Source organism: Trichechus manatus, unplaced genomic scaffold (genome assembly GCF_000243295.1).
Source record: "Trichechus manatus latirostris isolate Lorelei unplaced genomic scaffold, TriManLat1.0 scaffold00024, whole genome shotgun sequence".
Classification (NCBI taxonomy): Eukaryota; Metazoa; Chordata; class Mammalia; order Sirenia; family Trichechidae; genus Trichechus; species Trichechus manatus.
In genome coordinates, this window is record NW_004443960.1 from 20,206,889 (window position 1) to 20,226,027 (window position 19,139).

General features: G+C 45.9%; 1 protein-coding gene across 2 annotated transcripts in view; it reads left to right on the plus strand.

Moving 5' to 3' along the window:
* POLR3E (RNA polymerase III subunit E) overlaps window positions 1-19,139 on the plus strand; it is a 51,005-nt gene that overhangs the window by 29,682 nt on the left and 2,184 nt on the right. The window contains exons 13-20 of one of the 2 annotated variants that reach the window (XR_002823576.1): window positions 3,295-3,376; window positions 4,194-4,253; window positions 4,376-4,533; window positions 5,055-5,116; window positions 5,658-6,187; window positions 8,561-8,638; window positions 12,323-12,448; window positions 13,741-14,687. Coding sequence is in view for 1 of the 2 variants with exons in the window: in XM_004373323.2 (XP_004373380.1) it covers window positions 3,295-3,376; window positions 4,194-4,253; window positions 4,376-4,533; window positions 5,055-5,116; window positions 5,658-6,187; window positions 8,561-8,638; window positions 12,323-12,448; window positions 13,741-13,797 (1,153 nt within the window). In the remaining variant the exon portion in view is untranslated. Of the gene's footprint in view, window positions 1-3,294; window positions 3,377-4,193; window positions 4,254-4,375; window positions 4,534-5,054; window positions 5,117-5,657; window positions 6,188-8,560; window positions 8,639-12,322; window positions 12,449-13,740; window positions 14,688-19,139 lie in introns of those variants that run through there. The other variant, XM_004373323.2, reaches the window with a different exon arrangement.

The following is a 19,139-nucleotide window of genomic DNA, read 5'->3' on the forward strand; positions in this document are numbered from 1 at the left end:
TTTTTTTGTGGGTTAAAATTATGTTCTACATCCTTCTCCAGCTCTGTCCAGAACCCTCTGTTGTGATCCCGGTCAGAGCAGTCAGTGGTGGTAGCCGGGCACCATCTAGCTGTACTGTACTCAGTCCGGTGGAGGCCTTGGTAGCTGTAGACAATTAGTCCTTCGGACTGATCTTTTCCTTGTATCTTGTTCTCTTCGTTCTCCCTTGCTCCCGAAGGGATGAGACCAGTGAAGTATATTAGATGGCCGCTTACAGGCTTTTAAGACCCCAGACATTACTCACCAAGGTCGAATGTAGAACATTGTCTTTATAAGCTATGTTATGCCAATTGAGTTAGATGTTCCCCGAGACCATGGTCCCTACAGCCCTCTGCCCAGCAATTCAGTCCCTCAGGGAGTTTGGATGTGTCTGTGGGGCTTCCATGACCTTTCCTCATACAAGTTGTGCTCAGGGCTTCTAGATTGTCATATATAATTGATTCACTTGTTTTTTTGGGTCTTTGTTGTAAGAGGGACCACTGGAAGTGTCTTGACTATTCCGCCATCTTGGCCCCATCTCTCTATCTTCATTCTTTAAGGGTGTTTTTACTGGGAATAGAATTCTCTGTTGATATTTATTTTCTTTCAGCACATTGATATAACCTCATAGTAAGATAGTCCCCAACTTAATGACAGGATTCTGTTGTGATGACTGTGTTGTAAGTCAGTTCTGACATAAGTCGAATTCCTCATTTTTTTTTTTCATTTTATTATCAGTATCTTTATAAACCTGGCATTGTTTGGAACAGTAAATCATAAAATTGGACATCTGTGAGTGAATATGAATGATAACATCCCAAATGACACACTGCAACATATTACTAACGATAAGATGTACCAAAACAAAAACCAAACAAAAAGAAAAAGCGGGCTGTTGTAAGTGCAGTTTGTGGTAACTCGAATATGTTTAAGCTGTAACTTGAATACGTCGTAATTCGGGGACTCCCCGTATTCCGACTTGCGTTGTTTTTGCTTGTAAGTCGACTGTCCATCTTATTCTTGTTCCTTTGAAGGTAATCTACCCTTTTTTCCTCTTGGTTGCTTTTAAGATTTCCTCTTTGTTTTGGTTTTCCAGAGTTTCATTAAGATATGTCTAGGTGTGAATTTCTTTTTCTGTATCCTTTTGGGGTTCATTGGTCTTGAAATTTGTGGCTTGGTATCTTTCAGTAGTTTCTTTTCTCCTGGTATTCCTTCACTAGACTTAGTTTCAAGGGGATAGAGATTGTCTGTTTTAGCTCTTCCCTACATACCTGGTGCCCAGTAAAATTCCTGGCATGGTCCAAAAACAAAAAACTGAACCCGTTGCTGTCGAGTCAATTCCAACTCATAGGGGCCCTATAGGATAGAGTAGAACTGCTCCACAGGGTTTCCAAGGAGTAGCTGGTGAAGGAGTAGCTGGTGGATTCGAACTGCCGACCTTTTGGTTAGCAGCCGAGCTCGTAACCACTGCGCCACCAGGACCCTTGGTTAATACAATGTGGCTACATTTTATGTTTATTTGAATTATATTAATTTTAAATAGTATAATATAGAATGCATTAATAAAGGCTCACTTTTGAGGTGTATTTTAACATAGTATAAGGTGAGCAGTCTCACCAAATGCAGATTGTACCAAATTTAAAATCTTACAGAATGTGACTTGTACCAAATTTTTAGAAAGGAATTCATTGTAGAAAAGTCTGTCATTTCAAGGTTGATTGGCCAAGTACATTGTAAAGTATATTTATGTTATTGCCACACGGTGGCGCCCATTCACTGCTTAACAAATGCCCAACATACTTGTCAGTAAGTACCTTGCAGCTGTTGTCTTGGGTTACACACGTTTTTCACTATGGAAGACCTTTGAGGTGGTCCATCACTCATTACATGTGAACACCCCATGTAGATTTGTCCCATGAATGAATGAAAGCTAGCAGGGTCTGCCTTATTATACACTTGGGGAAACTGGCTCAGAGAGGTAAAGGAACCTGCCAAATGTCTGGCAGCAAGCTAGCCACAGAGCTGGGGTTACGACTTGAGATCTGTGACCCAAGGCTGGGCTCTCTGCATGTGCCCCTGGTGGTGTCACCCAGTGGTGTGTGGTGTGGTCTGTCACTCGGACTTGCTGCTCAGTGTCTGTCGGCTGCAGCAGAGGCTTGTGGGTAATGGTCTTTCGTGTCCTGTGAGGAGATAATGCAAAGTTCCACTGGGTCATTCAGCCAGTATTTCTTGATGGTTTGTCCTGTGCCAGGCACTGTGCTCTCATTCAGACGCTGCCCTTGTCCCCCAGAAACATGCAGGGCAGGGGGTGGGCACCATGGCAGTTGAGCACATTGAATGCAAAGATCCAGGGCACAGACCACATTCCTTCATTCACCCCACACCTGGCAATACCTTCTCTGAGTGCGGCAGCCAGTTGTCAAGAACACAGTGTTAAACAACATAGGCAAAGTCCCTGCCCCCATAGAACTTCTACAGTGTCATTGGTCAGGGTTGGGGGGAGTGGTAGACAGGGAGCTCAGCTTTGAAGGATGTGCAGTACCTGCTTGCCAGGTAGGATTGAGGAGGGAAACGGGGAGAGCCTTCCAGCAAAAGAATAAAGGGACCTCCTGGTGTGGCATGTGGTATTGCTGGGCTGTGGGATCTGTGGCTGGAGTTGAGGGTCAGGGTTATGCTGTGAAGGCTCTTGTATACCCCAGTGCCCTGCTCATTCGCCTCTGGGCCTTTTTCCCCTGAAGTTCTCGGCGGCTTGAGTGCTGGTGCCTCCTCTTCAAACTTACACACTCCTCTTGTGCCTCAGGGCCTGTGCACAGCCCAGCCCAGCTCCAGCCCCGCTAGCCTCAGTTGACACAGCTCACACTACCCACCTGTTCATTTTGGCAGGTGCCAAAGGCCTTGGCATGTTGCATCATTACCAGTTACCAGTTTCTCTTGTCACCACACATACTTTACGTGTGGGACTAGTTGTCTAGCGTCCTGGGTTCCTTGAGGTCCTGGGCTGTGTCCTCTGCACCTCGCTTGTCCGTGAGCCCCTGCCTCCTCCCTGAGCATGCAGTGGGCCTCCGGGCTGGGCCAGTCGGGGAAGAGGGAGGTAGGAGGGAGAACTCTCGATGTGCATGTCCACAGAACCAGCCTCCTGAGGGAGCCGTGGGGCTTGGGCCTGAACCCAGCCAGTGTTGGAAAGAGACTGGAGACCGAGACTGTGAGCCTAGAGGGGAGGGGGCTGAGAGAGCTGAGGGCAGGACTGACCCACCCCCCCCCCACTCTCATTGGCAGTGACATCCTATACCCCAGAGACTCTTCCAGCCCACACAGCGGTGTGCCTGCAGAGGTGCTCTGCCGGGGCCGAGACTTTGTGGTGAGTACTTGGGCTTTCTGGCCCCAGCAGGGCACAGCCGGCGCTCAGGCAGAGGGCAGGCGCGTGTGAGGCAGGCAGGTGCGAGTGGGCGCTGGACTTTGCACCTTCCTGCTCCTTCATTGGGATACTGGGTCTCAGGCGTCATAAGGCCCTTTGAGTTCCTCTAGCTCAGAGGCTGCAGACTGGAGGCCCGTGGGTGGGATCTGGTCAAGGAGCGTATTTTATTTGAGTGGCATTTGGAAATGTTGCCTTGGTTGTCAAGTTTTACACGTCACATAAACCAGATTTCCAGCTTGTCTTGAATAACTGGACAGTCGGGCACTGCTGGGCCCACTTTCTGGAACAACGCTAGCCTTCTCAGTTCACCCCAGCCCCTGGCGTGTTCTTCTTCCCTCCTGTTTCCTCCCTGCCTGGTTGCTGCGGGCATCTGAATTTGTGACTCCTGAGCTCCTCACAATAGTCCTAGGAGGTGTTGGGAATACAGTGGTGAATAAGATAGGTACGGCATCCCCTGCCCTGGGGAGCCTTTGTGGTCGAGGTGGGGGTGAGGGGGAGGTGGGGTAGGTGGCTGTCCCCTGGAGGAGACGACCTGGAGCTCCATTTCTCAGAGGAGAAAATGGAGGCTGAGGTGAAGTGACTGCCCAGGCCCACACAGCAAGTAAGTCAGGGCCAGGCCCCAGCCTAGGTCTGCCTGATGCCCAGGCCCATGTGCTGACCGCCACTCTGCAGCCTTATCCCAGCTCCCAGGACACCCCCATGGGTTTTGGGGCAGTCTCTTCTCTGTCCCCCTGGAAACATGCTTGCTTTTCTCTCCCAGATGTGGAAGTTCACGCAGAGCCGCTGGGTGGTGAGGAAAGAGGTGGCAGCGGTGACTAAGGTAAGTGGGGTTCCTGCTGATGTGAGGCCGGCCGGGGCCGTGGGAGCCAGGTGCTGCCTGTGGGGCTGGGGTGGGCTCTCAGGCTGGCTTGGCCTCGGTTTGGCCCTTGTGCCCCACTGCAGCTCTGTGCGGAGGATGTGAAGGACTTTCTGGAGCACATGGCCGTGGTGAGGATCAACAAAGGCTGGGAGTTCATACTGCCTTATGACATGGAGTTCATCAAGAAGCACCCGGATGTGGTCCAGCGGCAGCACATGCTGTGGACCGGCATCCAGGCCAAGTAAGAGCAAGCTGGGTGTGATGAGGGGCGGCTAGGCTGACAGGAGTAGCAGGAGGAGGGGCTGGCCGGGCCTGGGGTGGTGAAGGCACATCCAAAGCCCAGAAGCCCCACTCCCCGTTCCTTCATTCCCCCCAGCACAGCACTTGCACAGCCGTTCCCGGGTGGTCAGAGCTGCATGTGAGGCAGTCTGTTGGTCTGTCTGTTCTGAGGAGCTGGGGAGGAGGGGCAGGATGTGAAGGAGAGAGAAGAAGGGCATTTGGGGCAAGAGCCTGAGTTTGTGTAGCCGAAGGCAGGCTGGAAGGAGGGAGGCTAAGGATGGGAGAGATGGGCCGCCCCTCTGACCACTGTGGGGCTGAGTGGAAGTGGGCCCTGTGAGGAGAGGTCCTCACTGCAGGGAGGAGGGACTGGCAGGTATCTTCAGTGCCCAGGATGTCTGGGGCTTATGGGGAATGTTCGTCTGTGAGGGAAGGGATGGCAAACATGTGGCTTAAAATTAAATGGACTTTTTCCTTTCTTTTTAGATTAGAAAAAGTCTATAGTCTTGTGAAGGAAACCATGCCAAAGAAGCCGGATGGACAGTCAGGTTTGTGAGGGCCTTCGGGGCTGGGCAGGCCCCTAACCTGGACTCTGGCTCTGCAAGTGCATGCCAGGGCTTGGGCCCGGAGAGGGGGACGTGGGGCTGTCTCTTCCCCACCCTTTCTGTGCCCCCTCCTGTGCCACCCACAGACCTCAGCTGAAAACATCTCCAGCAGCAAAGCTTCAGCCTCAGGGACTGAGGGCTCGGCTCCTCCAGGCTGTGTCTGGAGACCCACTTGCCCTCTTGGGTCAGCAGGAGGTGGAGGGGTGGGAGGAGGTGCTGGCGGGACCTCAGCGGGATCCCACCCTCACGTGAATGTGGCAATTTATTTTTTCCCAGTTCCGTTTCTTCCCTTAATATCAGGGTAGCTCTTCCCCTTGAGTAAGGTGAGGTGAAAGGCAGGGCTGGGCACTTGCTTCAGCCCCAGCTGTCCTGTGTTGTTACTGTCTGGGAGATGGGGCTGGGTCCCCAGGGCAGAGGGACCTCAAGCCATGGTCTCAGACCCTTATCTGCAGGGGTCTCTGAGCAGCGTTGTCCCCCCGCACAGTGCCTGCTGGGCTGGTCTCTGGGGATCAGCGGGTCCAGGTTGCCAAAACCAAGGCGCAGAAGAACCACGCACTGCTGGAACGGGAGCTGCAGCGCAGGAAGCAGCAGATGCAGGCGCCTGCTGTCCTGCCCGGCATGCGGATCAAGGAGGAGCCCATGAGTGAGGAGGGAGAGGAGGAGGAGGAAGGGCAGGAAGCGGAGGAGGAAGAGGAGCCCATGGACACTTCCCCCAGCGGTGGCCTCAACAGCAGGCTGGCCAATGGGCTGCCTGCTGGGCGGGCAGCGGGTGGGGACAGCTTCAATGGGCACCCGCCCCCGGGCAGTGCCAACACCCCTGTGGCCCGGGAACTGAGGGCCTTCGTGGAGGCCACCTTCCAGAGACAGTTTGTGCTCACGCTGAGCGAACTCAAGCGCCTCTTTAACCTGCACCTGGCCAGCCTGCCGCCAGGCCACACACTGTTCAGTGGCATCTCTGACCGCATGCTGCAGGACACGGTGCTGGCCGCCGGCTGCAAGCAGATACTGGTGCCTGTAAGTAGAGTCTGTGCCTGCCGGGACAGGCGACAAAACGTGGCCACGAGCAGCCCCTCAGGAGGGCCCATGGCACGCAGCACCTTTCCTGGGTGCAGGTCTGGAAACCTCTGGGGTGACCTGGGACCTGGCCGCTTTGGGAAAGCCACTGTGTGGAGGCCGCAGGGGGCATGGGGACTTCAGAGGGTCGTCAACCTTGGTTTGCATCTCAGCTCTCTCATGTGGTAGCTGTGTGTGACCCTGGGCATGGCAGCCTCTCTGGGCCTCTGTATCCTCATCAGAAGTGGAGACTTAGTTTTTGCATTGTAGGGTTTTTGGGAGGGCTGAGTGTTGCTCTCATGTTGCTGGGCCTAGAGCAGGGCCTCAGGAGACAGACACAAGCTCGCTATCGTGATTTCTCACCTTTCTGCCTCTGGCGGCACCTCACCCACTTCTATCAGCTTTGCCGCTTTTCAAAACGATTTCATTTCTGGTATCGTTTGATCCTTTCTGCAACCTGCAGATGATGGAACTGAGGTTCAGCAAGGTGAAGTGAGCTTGTCCAAAGGTCACATACCCAGGAAGTGATAGAGCTGGGACGTGAGCTTTGGTATAGCGAGTCCAAGTCTGAAAGCCTTACTGCTACAACTTAGACGAGCTGAACCTTTGACCACCGCCCACGTCAAAACCCCCAGCATGTGCCTGGTCTTGGCAGACTTCCCTGTTCTTAGAGCTAGTGACCAGCACAGGTGCTGTGGCCTCTCAGCGTTTCCCACGCCAGGCCTTGCAGGTGGCCGGGTGGGCCATCTACACCCCAGGCTTCTTTTCCTTTTACTGGAAGGAGGACGTGTCGGACCACCACGTGTGTTGAGGCGAAGAACTGGGCTGTAGCCTAAAGGAGGCTATTCTGGTCGTTCTCTTCTCCTCCAGGCTCTGCCCTGACCTGGCAGCACATGGGTGCAGTGGGGTTGTGGCTCTCTTTTAACAAGGGATGCTGACGTTGCCAGTGCCAGGGCCAGAAGCACCTGTAGCCTTGGGTGATGCCCTGAGGCCGGCCCATCCCTATGTACGTGAGAACAGAAACTAGGACAAGAGGCCCTGGGCCTCAGGCTGGCCGGGCTGTCTCAGGGGATGTGGCCCTCACGGCAGGCCCTTGGAGGTGCTGCGTCAGTCCCTGGCCCTCCTGGCAGGGAGCCTTCTTGGTGAGGTCTCCTATGGAAGGTGCTAGGGTCTGGGACTCCTTCTCTATTTGGAGCTGTCCTTACCCACCCAGCAAACAGGTCCAGTGATGTTCAGGGTGGTCAAGTAAGAGAGGGGAGGTTCTCCTGGCCTGCTGGAGTGGACAGAAGGTGAGGGGAGATGAGGCGGTGGCCCTCAAGCTTCCCCTGGACCTGCTCTTGCCTTGCTGCTTCCTCTTGGTAGAGCTGGAGCCTGAGGGAGACCCCGCAGCCTTCTGGAGCTCTCATTGACCTCCTTCCCCATGACCCTGCTGTGGGGGCCTAACATAGTTGTGTCCGAGCTGGAGGAGATTCAGTCTGTCCAGCCCCCTTGTGATTTTACACGAGAACCATGAGATCCAGGGAGAGGGAAGAGATTCACAAAGACTTGAGTGTAGCTCCTGGTTCTGCTACTTCTTAGTTGTATGACTGTGGACAGTAAATAAACCTTTGTGAACCTAGTTTTCCTCATAGAGAATGGGCATAACACCTTGCTTCCTCCCAGATTTCTAATGATCCCATGAGATTGTGGATCTGTAGCCCCACGTGGTGGCGACCGTTATTGTTCCTTGTATTGTGGAGCCAAGACTGGAACCCACTGAACCAGGCTCGCTTTCCTCTGGTCCCCAGAGCCTGTGCCGTCCATTTCCTGGCCACCTTCGGACCCTGCTGAACCACGTGGCATGGATTGCTTGGGAGTCAGGCAGGGCCTTTGACCCACAATGACATGGGTCATTGATTGAGAGGGCACCCTAAGGAGTTATGAGGGAAGGGGTACTTCTCAGGACATATCTGAGGGTTGACATTTTAGGGTAGGAGGACACTGTGTGTTAAGGCAGAGAACTGATCTAATGGCAGGCTAATGGGAAGAACAACCCAGCTTTCCTGGTAGAGCTGTGGGCTTCTAGCTAGGCATTTTTATGCCCCTTCTCTCACTGAAGCCCTGTAAAGTCCTGGTGGGGTGTGGCTGGTCTCCTCACGGGAAGGATGAGGAAACAGACTCAGGTGTTGTGCCTGCCCAAGGTCCCACAGCTAGTGAATGACAGGAGCTGGGACTGGAAACCACGTTCCCAGGGTTGGGCTGGTGCAGACCAGGAGGGTGGGAAGAGGGCAGGGCAGGGTGGGTGAATCCATGGGGTAAAGACAAAGGACCAGCTCACCCCTGGGCCTTGGTTAGTTTCCCCCACAGACTGCTGCTTCACCGGATGAGCAGAAGGTGTTTGCCCTCTGGGAGTCTGGAGACATGAGCGATCAGGTGAGGAGACCTTTGCTGCCATCTGCCCTGAGCTGAGAGGTTTACCTGGAGGGGGCGAGGCCTTTGGAGGGATGCCATCCAGGGTGCAGTCATACACTTTGCAGATTCTCTAGCTCCTCCCAGTTTAAAATCATTCCCGCTCCAAAAAAAGTCAAACCCATTGCTGTCAAGTCGATTCCGACTTATAGCGACCTTATAGGACAGAGTAGAATGGCCCCATGGAGTTTCCAAGGAGAGCCTGGTGGATTCGAACATGTCGACCTTTTGGTTAGCAGCCGTAGCTCTTAACCACTATGCCACCAGGGTTTCCGTTTCCGGCTCAGAGTCTGTCAAAATCGGCTGAAACTTTTAAGCCTAAACCAGTGGTTCCCAAATGCTAGTCTGAAGTGGCTACATCAGAATCACTTTTTTTTTTTTTTTTTTTAAGAGTTTAGCTTTTCATTGAACGTGTTACAAAAGGGGTTTAGTCAGAAAGACCAAAGCCCATGTCATCATTGGATTCCTCAGGTTCTTTCTTTGCTTCCACTGTCTTTTCAGCTGGGGCAGCAGTGGTGGAGGGGCGGGCCTCCCACTGGGGCAGGTCCACCAGCCCCTACATGCAAATGAGGCTCCCAATGTTGACATTGGCCAAGGCCTTTGCAAACAAGCCAGGCCAGAAGGGTTCAGCATGTACGGCAGCTGCTTTAAGGAGGGCGTTGCTCTTATCCTTTGAGACAGTCACCTCATCATGCAGGATGAGGGCTGCGTAGGTGTGCAGCTCGGAGGCCGTGGTGTGAGTGAGTGCTAGGCTGGTGGCTGCCAGGCACGGTGCTGAGGGCCTCACCCCATTGTGGTTTTACCTTCCTTGGAAGAACCTTAGCAGCAGCTGAGGAAAGAGGTCAGAATCACCTTTTTAATATAGATTGCAAGGACCAAGACCAAAAATCCAAACCCATTGCTGTAGATTTGATTCCTACTCATAGCAACCCTATAGGACAGCGTAGAACTGCCCCATAGGATTTCCATCGCTGTAATCTTTAGGGAAGCAGATTGCCACATCTTTCTCCTGTGGAGCAGCTGGTGGGTTCTAACTGCCAACCTTTCAGTTAACAGCTGAGCGCTTAACCACTACGCCACCAGGGCTCCTTAGTCCAAGGACTAACTCCAGAATTTCAGTTCAGTTCAGTAGATACGGGGTAGTGTACTAGATACTTAGTTTTCTAAAATGCTTTCTAGGCGATTCGATGCAGCTGGCTAAGGAACCAACGGTGAACCTGTTGCTCAGGTTGCCTCTTGCAGCGGGACTCGGATTCCTCATCAGATGTCGGGTTGTGATTTTTTTAGGTTAGAGACATTGGTCATTTGTGCCTCTAGTCACACTCTGGCAGGAATGAATCACAGGTGTCTGGTGAACAGAAATATGAATTAAACTAGCAGCTGGGCTTGTCATATACCTCAAGGTCTAGAGGTTTCCCTTAAATACAACTTGCCTAAACTTTAAAAATTAGGTTTGATTGCTAAAACTCCAGTCTGTGATTGTCCAGGTCCTAAGGTGGTGAGAGAAAAGGGGGTAAGCTGAAGCCCATGCTGGGTTCTTTGTCCCCTTTTACCTCTTGGAAGGGAACTAACTGTGTGGCTGAGGAGAAGGGGGGCTTTGCTCCCTGCCCCCGCCCTGTGATGTGCTGTGGAGCCAGAGCAGCTTTGAACTGGTCTCCCTGAGCACGCCTGCGTGCTTTGGGCCAAATAGGCGACGTCTCGGTTTCTACTCCTGAAGTACTCTGATAATTAAAAAAAAAAAAAAAATTAATAAATGCACCTTTTTAAAAAAAAATCAAATAGAACCAGAAGTTTAATGGGAAATATTCATCTCCTGTCCTGCCAGATTCCTAACTCCCACTCCTCAGAGGCAATCTTTTTTTAACTACCTGAAGGAAGATACCACTAAAAGAGTTAACCTTTTTTTTTTTTTTTTAAAGACAAAATGTGTTTATACTGCTATTTGATGTATCAGTTTGACATTGTCTTTGGGCTTCCCGTGGTGGTGGGTGAGGATTTAGCTTGGTGCAGTGGTTAAGAGCTACGGCTGCTAACCAAAATGTTGGCAGTTTGCATTCACCAGCTGCTCCTTGCAAACCCTGTGGGGCAGTTCTGCTCTGTCCTGTAGGGTTGCTATGAGTTGGAATCAACTTGACGGCAAAGGGTTTTTGTGTTGGGAGAAAGAGCACTGATGGCCAAGTGGTACAGCGCTCGGCTGCTAACCCAGAGGTCGGCAGTTCGAGCCCACCAGCCGCTCCTTGGGAGAAAGATGTGCCAGTCTGCTTCCACAGCCTTGGAAACCCAATGGGGCAGTTTTACCCTACTGTATAGGGTCACTATGAGTCAGAATTAACTTGATGGCAGTGGGCTTGGTTTTTTTGGTTTATGTTGGGAGATGTATTTTTAGTTAAACCAATTACCACTGTTTATAGTATCACATCTGGAAATCTGTTCATTGCAGACCCAAATATTAATAGTATATATTGTAATGAGATTTATTTTGTATACTACGGATTTTCACTTGTCTAATTTTCTGAATACACGTACATACCACCAGTGACATCTTTCTTGAGGCTGAGGCCCTGGAAGCCTCTCGCACTGCCTCCTGCTCCTCCAGTGTGAACTGGCTCTGCACTCTGCCTGTTGCTGGCTTGCTAGGTCTCCTGTCCTCTCCTTGCTTTGCTTTGCTTGCCGGGTGGCAGAGGAGTTGTCTGCATTCTTTCATGTCTTTCTTTTCTTCGTCTGGTATTATTGTTTGGGCCTAGAATTTTAGAGGACAAATCATTTTCCCTCTGACTTTAAGGTATTTCTCTATTGGTTTCACGCTTTTGAAGTTGTTGAAATTCAACGACATTTTGCTCTTGATATTTTAAATTTGACTCATAGCCTTTTCTTTATCACAAACCAAGCATTTTTTTTCCCCTTATTCTTTATATTAGTGCAATTTCAGATGTGCCCTTGGGTGGGTCATTATTGTGCTAGGTGGTTGGGTCGTTTTCCTTAGAAAATTCCGTTAGAGATTTGATCATTTCTTTTACCTTTTGTTTTCCCTGCTCTTTTGGAATCCTTATGTCAGATGTTGGACATGTTAGACTAATGTTTTCTCTCTCATTTAACACCTTCTCTGCCTTTGGGGAGATTTCAGCCATCGTTGATCCTTTCTGTTTAATTTTTATTCGGGGCAGTAATGCTTTTCACGGCATCCTGTTTCATGGATGCATTGTCATGTTTGTGTGTCACGACCTTAAGCCAGTGTGACCCCTGCTCACTTCTCATCCCTTCCCCCATCTTCATGCAGTTTATTTTTATTATTGTAAAAAATACATATAACATTTGCCGTTTCAACATTTTTCATGCACTTTTGATTGTGTCTTTCCCTGCCTACTAAATCAGTTATCACGCCTGTTTTTTATCTGAAAAAATGCCTAAGCTGCTCATCCTCTAATATCCTTTCACCTGTTCTTTTGTTCTTGTGGGCGTATACTTTTATTCCTACACATCATTTTACTGAGGTCTGGAGAGAGATGACAAATTGAACCAGGAGTCCTAGGCAAGGACTTTTATCATAGACTGCATTGTGGGGTTATGCCCAAGCTTTGGATTTCTTGTTTGGGGACGTATCTCTTTTAGGTGACTATTTCCAATAATAACATGTTTTTGCTACTAAAGCATCGACAGGTTTTGCTTGAAATTTTTTCCAAAAATTACCGGGTGCGCCGGAACATGATCCAGTCTCGGTTGACTCAAGAATGTGGAGAAGATCTGAGTAAACAGGAAGTGGATAAAGTGCTAAAGGTACGTCTATTTTGTGCACCATAATATCCAAAGGCTCTGGGCTTCTGCTCTCACCATTAAGAGCAAGCGTGTTGTAAAGGACCCTAGTCTGGTGCCTTCCTATAGCCAGCCAGTCATTTCTTCAGCAACTGACACTCCTTGGCATTGGTGGGTGGGGGTTGTGTAAGATGTAGGCCCCATCCTCAAACAGGATAGTCTGGTGGGTCCCCATCCTCATCCTTTAAAGAACTGACAGGGCCTCCATTAGAATTCTGACTCCACTACCCCTTGAATTTTGTACCACCTTCATGATTTTTTGCCAGAGCCACATACTAACACTTTTACTACTTACTTTCAATAGAATCAAATTTTAAAGTTAAGTGTAAAAACAGGAATAGCACTTGTCCAATGTATGAGAAGTACATAATAAGTGTGCTGCCTGTAATGCTGTTTTGAACTGAGTGATACAAATACCATGTTTTCAGAAACATTTAGAACCGAGGAAGTTTTTATTTATTTTATTGTTGTGCTTTAAGTGAAAGTCTACAATTCAAGTTAGCCTCTCATACAAAAATGTATATATACATTGTTATTTGATCCTAGTTGCTTTCCCTACACTGTGACAGCACACTCTTCCTTTCCACCCCAGATTTCCCATGTCCATTCAACCAGCTCCTGACCCTCTCTGCCTTCTCATCTCACCTCTGGACAGGAGCTGCCCATTCAGCTCATGTATCTACTTGAGCTAAGAAGCACACTCTTCGCGAGTATCATTTTATGTTCCATAGTCCAGTCTAATCTTTGTCTGAAGAGTTGGCCTCGGGAGTGGTTTTAGTGCTGGGTTGACAGAGAGTCCAGGGGCCGTGTCTTCCGGGGTCCCTCCGGTCTCAATCAAACCATTAGGTCTGGTCTTTTAACTAGAATTTGAGTTCTGCACCCCACTTTTCTCCTCCGTCAGGGACTCAGAGAAAGTTTTTGACGAATATCCTTAAATTTTAACCTATTTATTTTAAACATCCAAGGTGAGACACAGCATTGGCCAGTTCAGCATTTTTCATGCACTTTGTTCTGGTCAACTTAACAGATTTTGTATTTTGTGTTTACAAAGCACATTCATTTATAGTCCCTGACTCTTAAAATATCCCTAGTCCAAAAAACTGAAGTGACCAGATACCACAACATCATGCTTAGGCAGATCTTGATCACCCATTTGTGTTCTATCCATTAGTCATGATTCAAGTTTGATACTCTGAACAGAATGTAGTAACTACGTTTCCTGCTAAAATCTGCCCTTGATATGTTTCTCTTCATAGGACTGCTGTGTAAGCTATGGTGGTATGTGGTACCTTAAAGGGACAGTACAGTCTTGACAGTAGTAGTAAACCACTAACCCCAATGAATCCAAGCCTGAGGAAGGACAGCAGAGCCAGCAGAGGTAGAAGTGGTTCTCGACTTGCTTCAGGAAACACTGAACAAAAAGAACTGACCATCGGGTGGCCTGGGGCATTGCATTGTCCAGTGGACAGAGGTGATCATTCTTAATGGGTTGCAGGGTCAGCTTAAGTTCGATCGCTCCCAGAAGAGACCAACCGGGACCTTCTTTAGTACAGTTTGAAATTCCTGATGTATTTTGCTTATTATTTGGTTTCATTCTCATAATAAAGAGAGTGTATATTGAAACGGACAGGACGATGAAAATCATAGTTTAATATTTTACTTTTTAAACTTAATGCCAACGAGGTCTAAGTTATGTTTACAAGATGAAGCAAATCCAAGGTTTTTAATATTTAAAATACCTAGAAGCCAATACTTAGTCTTGGATTATCTATCTGCTAAGACTTCTGCCATTTTCATGAAACAAACCAAATTGAATTGTTTTACTGTTGGGTTTCTGCGACCACTTTACCTTTTAAAACAACCTATGTTACATGGCAGTCTCAACTGTTTACATGAATCCTAGCAAAAAAATTAGAATCAAATTCATTTATTCTTGATGTTTGCATAAGGTTGCAAACAAAACGAGGTAAGTATGGAACAATGTATAAGCGAGGTTATCACACTTTGATGTAAAAATTTATATTTTGTGTATTTTTAAAATAAATGCTAACAGTAAACTGGCAACATGGTGCTGCAGTCTTCAAGTGGGCTTCCGATGGGTGTTTGTCTGTGATCTGAAAGCAGCAAATGTACCTGAGATGGCGGGGAGCTAATAAAGGGACGGAGAACTCCTTAGAGCAGCGCTGTCCAGTGAAAATATTATGTGAGTCACACGTAATTTTTAAATTTTTAGTACCATATTAAAATATATATATATATATATATATACACATATATGTATAAACAGGATAAATTTTAACGTATTTTATTTAACACAGTACATACATCCAAAACATCATTTGAAGATGTAATAAAAAAAACTTTTTTTTTTTGGTACTGAGCGTTCAAAATCTGGTTTATATTTTACGCTTACAACATTCAGTTTGGACTAGCTACAATTTAAGTGCTCGGTTGCCACATGTAGCTAGTGGCTACCTCTTGGATAGTGCAGCCCTAGAGGATTGTGAGAAAATACAGTAAGCTTGGTTGGGTGAGATGTGAATTTTGCAATACAGGCAGTCCCCGGGTTCCGGCTCAACCCGTAGTTAAGAACCAACCCCTAGAAAGCCTATTGTAGTAAAAATTTGAGAGACATACAATGGTTCGTAATAACAAATGGGCGCTACTTTGCGATGCACATCAAAACATTATTGTTACTGTATTATTATGTTAAAATGTTTTAGTGTATCTAAAACTTTCTTTAATGTTTTTTATGCATTGAAAGGTACGCTATATATTATTATACTAAGACAAACGTTTGACTGACGTTAGATATGAACCGTACCTAACTGTTCCGACTCGTACAAATTCAACTTAAAGACAGACTTAGGAATGGAACTTGTTCATAATCTGGGGACTGCCTGTGTAGGACTTTTGTCATAATCTCTTTTGTGCAGTACAGCCACTACTGTCTGAAGTTTAGATGATGGTCAACCGTGTCCCCATCCCAAAAGAAAAACACCTGTTACTTTAACCATCAATCATTGATCAGGGATGTCCTTTGCCAAATAAGTATTTGGTGACAGTTTAACAGGTTGATTGTCTATTACTCTCTTGGTTCTAATTGTTAACATACATGAGCCTGAAAAGAGTTAAAAATTACCAAAATTGATCTGGAGTATGTCTCAGCTATTGAATACTAATGTTCTTCCTTTGAAAGGGGAAATCCTTTGTGGTGGTGTAGCATTAGAGAATGTTAGCACTCATGTGGAGCAGAACTTATGAGGTATAATTATGGCAATGTAAGTGGGGAAGTCATAGACTTAAACATTTACATTGATAAACAAAAAGGCATTAAACATTGAATTCAAATAGCCAGAAAAATAAATAAACTTAAGGAATATAGGAGGAAATAATTGTTAAAGAACAGCAGAAATTAACAAGGTAAAAATGGAAATAAAGTGAAACCAAAGTAAGGTATGGTAATAGCTAATCAGTTAGGGAAAAAGCTGCAAGCCTGGATAGACTCAATGAGATAGGAGAAGTTGCAGAGGAATTAGGTGATTTGTAAGGAAATACGAATTATGATAATTGGCACATCAACGAGGATAAACTCAAAAGAGAGTCACACTGAGACATTATAGTCAAACTGTCAAAACCCAGAGAGTTTTGAAAGCAGTAGGAGAAAAGCAGCTCTTCATGTGCAAGATAATCCTCAATGGAGGCCAGAAGGCAATGGGATGATATATTTAAAGTCCTGAAGGGAAAAAATAAACTGTCAACAATAATTTTTGGCAAAACTGTCCTTCAGAAATAAAGGAGAAATTAAAACATTTCCAGATAAACAAAAGCTGAGGGAGTTTATTACCGGTAGACTTGTCCTACAAGAAATGCTGAAGGGAGTTATTTAGGCTGAAATGAAAGGACACTAGACAGTAACTCAAAGCCATAAAAAAGCAATACTAGTGAAGATAACTTCTTAGGTAAATATAGAAGCCAGTATTACTGTACTTTTGGTTTGGTTTGTAACATCTTTGCCTAGATGATTTAAAAAGCAAATGCATAAAACAATAATTGTAAATCTATGTCAATGGGCATACAATGTATAAAGATGTAATCTGTGACAATAAGAATATAAAGGGGGTGGGACAGAGATGTATAGGAACTGAGAATTTATATACTACTAAAACTAAGTTGGTATTCAGACTGGATTGTTATAAGTTTCAGATGTTATTTGTAATCTCCAAGTCACCACTAAGAAAATAACTAAAAAAATTACATAGAAAAGGAAAGGGACACAAAAGATTGTACTACAAAAAATTAAGTACAGTAAAAAGCAAAATGGGAACACTGAGGACCACAAAGCATATAAAACATACAGAAAATAACTAAATGGCAAAAGTAAATCCTTATCAGTAATCATGTTAAATGTAATAGATTAAACTTTCCTAATTCAAGGGCTGAGATTGGCAAATTAGATATTTAAAAGAAAAAAAAAGATCTATCTACAGGTAGTCCCCGACTTATGACGCATTTGAGGTACGATGAACTGCACTTACGACCATGTTTTTTAGTACATCTTATTGTTAGTAATATGTACTACATACAGTGTTGCAGAACATAATTTGTTGATGTTATCATTGTGTGATGTTCACTGGCAGATGTTCGAAGATCAGATTTATAAAGATACTGATAGTAAAGGCAATAATAATGAAAACTAAAAAAAAAAATCAGCTTAATGACAGAGTCATCAAAATGGAACCTCATTATAAGTTGGGGACTACCTGTGTATGCTTTCTACAAGAGACACACTTAATAGATAACAGGACACAAAGAGATTGAAAGTAAAAGGATGGAAAAGATAGTCCATGCAAATAGTAACCAAAAGAGCAGTGTTGTTTATATTGTCAGACAAAATAGATTAAATCAAAAAAGTTACAAGAGACAAAGAAGGACATTATGTATTAAGGTTCAATACAGCAAGAAGATACAACCATTATAAACATACGCAACAGGGCTACAAAATATATGAAGCAAACATTAACAGTATTGAAGGGAGAAATACACAGTTCTTCAATACTTGGAGACTTCAACATCCCCCTTTCAGTAATGGGTAGAACATCTAGGCAACAGAAGGTCAGTAAAGAAATTGAGGACTTGAGCAACACTGTGAACCATCTAGACCTAACAAACATATATACAAACACTCCACCCAACAAAAGCAGAATACACGTTCTCTAGTGCACACCAATTAGTCCCCAGTATAGAACATATCCAGGATAGACCAGGTCACAAAAAGTCTCAATAAATTTAAAAAGATTGAAATCATACAAAGTATTCTCCAACCACAGTGAAATGAAACTAGAAATCAATAACAGAAGGAAAACTGGAAATTACGCAAATAAGTGGAAATTAAACACCACCACCCCAAATTGGGGTGCCCTGGTGGTACAGTGGTTAAGAGCTCAGCTGCTAACCAAAAGGTCAGCAGTTTGAATTCACCAGCTGCTCCTTGGAAACCCTGTGGGGCAATTCTGCTCTGTCCTGTAGGGTTGATGTGAGTTAGAATCGACTCAGCAACAATGGTTTTCTGTGGGGGTGGGGTGGGGGATACCCCAGATTGGAATATAAGAAGTAAAACTGTTTGCAGATGACATGATCTTATATGTAGAAAACCCTAAATCCATAAAAAATTGTTAGCACTAATAAATGAATTCAACAAAGTTGGAGGTTACATAGCAAGTCAACACACAAAAGTCAGTTGTATTTCTATACACTAACAATGAACAAGCTGAAAAGGAAATTAAGAATCCAGTTCCATTTACAGTAGCATCAAAGAGAATGAAATACTTAGGAATACATTTAACCAAGGAGGTGAAAGACTTGTACACTGAAAACCACAAAACATCATTGAAAGAAATGAAAGACCTAAATGCAGGTAGTCCCTGACTTAGGAGGTTTTTGAGTTGTGACGGACCGTACTTACTACTGTCAATATATCTGGAACATTGCATCTTCCTAGGAGGAAGTTACGGGAAAATGCTTGGGGGGAATATGGAAAAAATTGCTGAGTTATGTGAACACACTGCAAGCATTTGATCAGGATAATATGATGGAAGAGATTGGTAGAAATATTGTCCATATGGCAAGAACGCTGAATTTAAAACTTGATACCGCCGATGTGGAATAGCTCATAGATGATGAAGGGGAATTGACAGATCAGGACTTAATGGATTTTGAAGAGGAAAGAAAGAATGAGAAAGAAAAAGAGAAGTTGTCAAAAATTTTTACAGTGAAAGAATTAGCTAAAATTTTCTAATGGAGTCTTTTCTAAACTAAATCGGGAGCTTCAGTTGCTTGAAAACATGAACCCAAACACTGATCGCTGTGCTAAAGTCAGTAGGCAGATTCGGGAAGCAGTGCGATGTAACCATGGAATATATGAAGAAAAAAAGAAAAGGACCGTACAAGCAACTCTAATTTTCTGACTAGAAATGCCACCCCCATTCCCAGGGATGATCCAGATGATCCAGAATCTTCCACAAGTGAAGTTATTACCACAACTGACAAAATGCCAATATTGTCATGTATTAAGGCCTGAAGTGTTGGTCCTATTTTTTCTTCTATGAACTTTATAGTTTTAGGCTTTATATTCAGGTCTTTGATCCATTTTGAA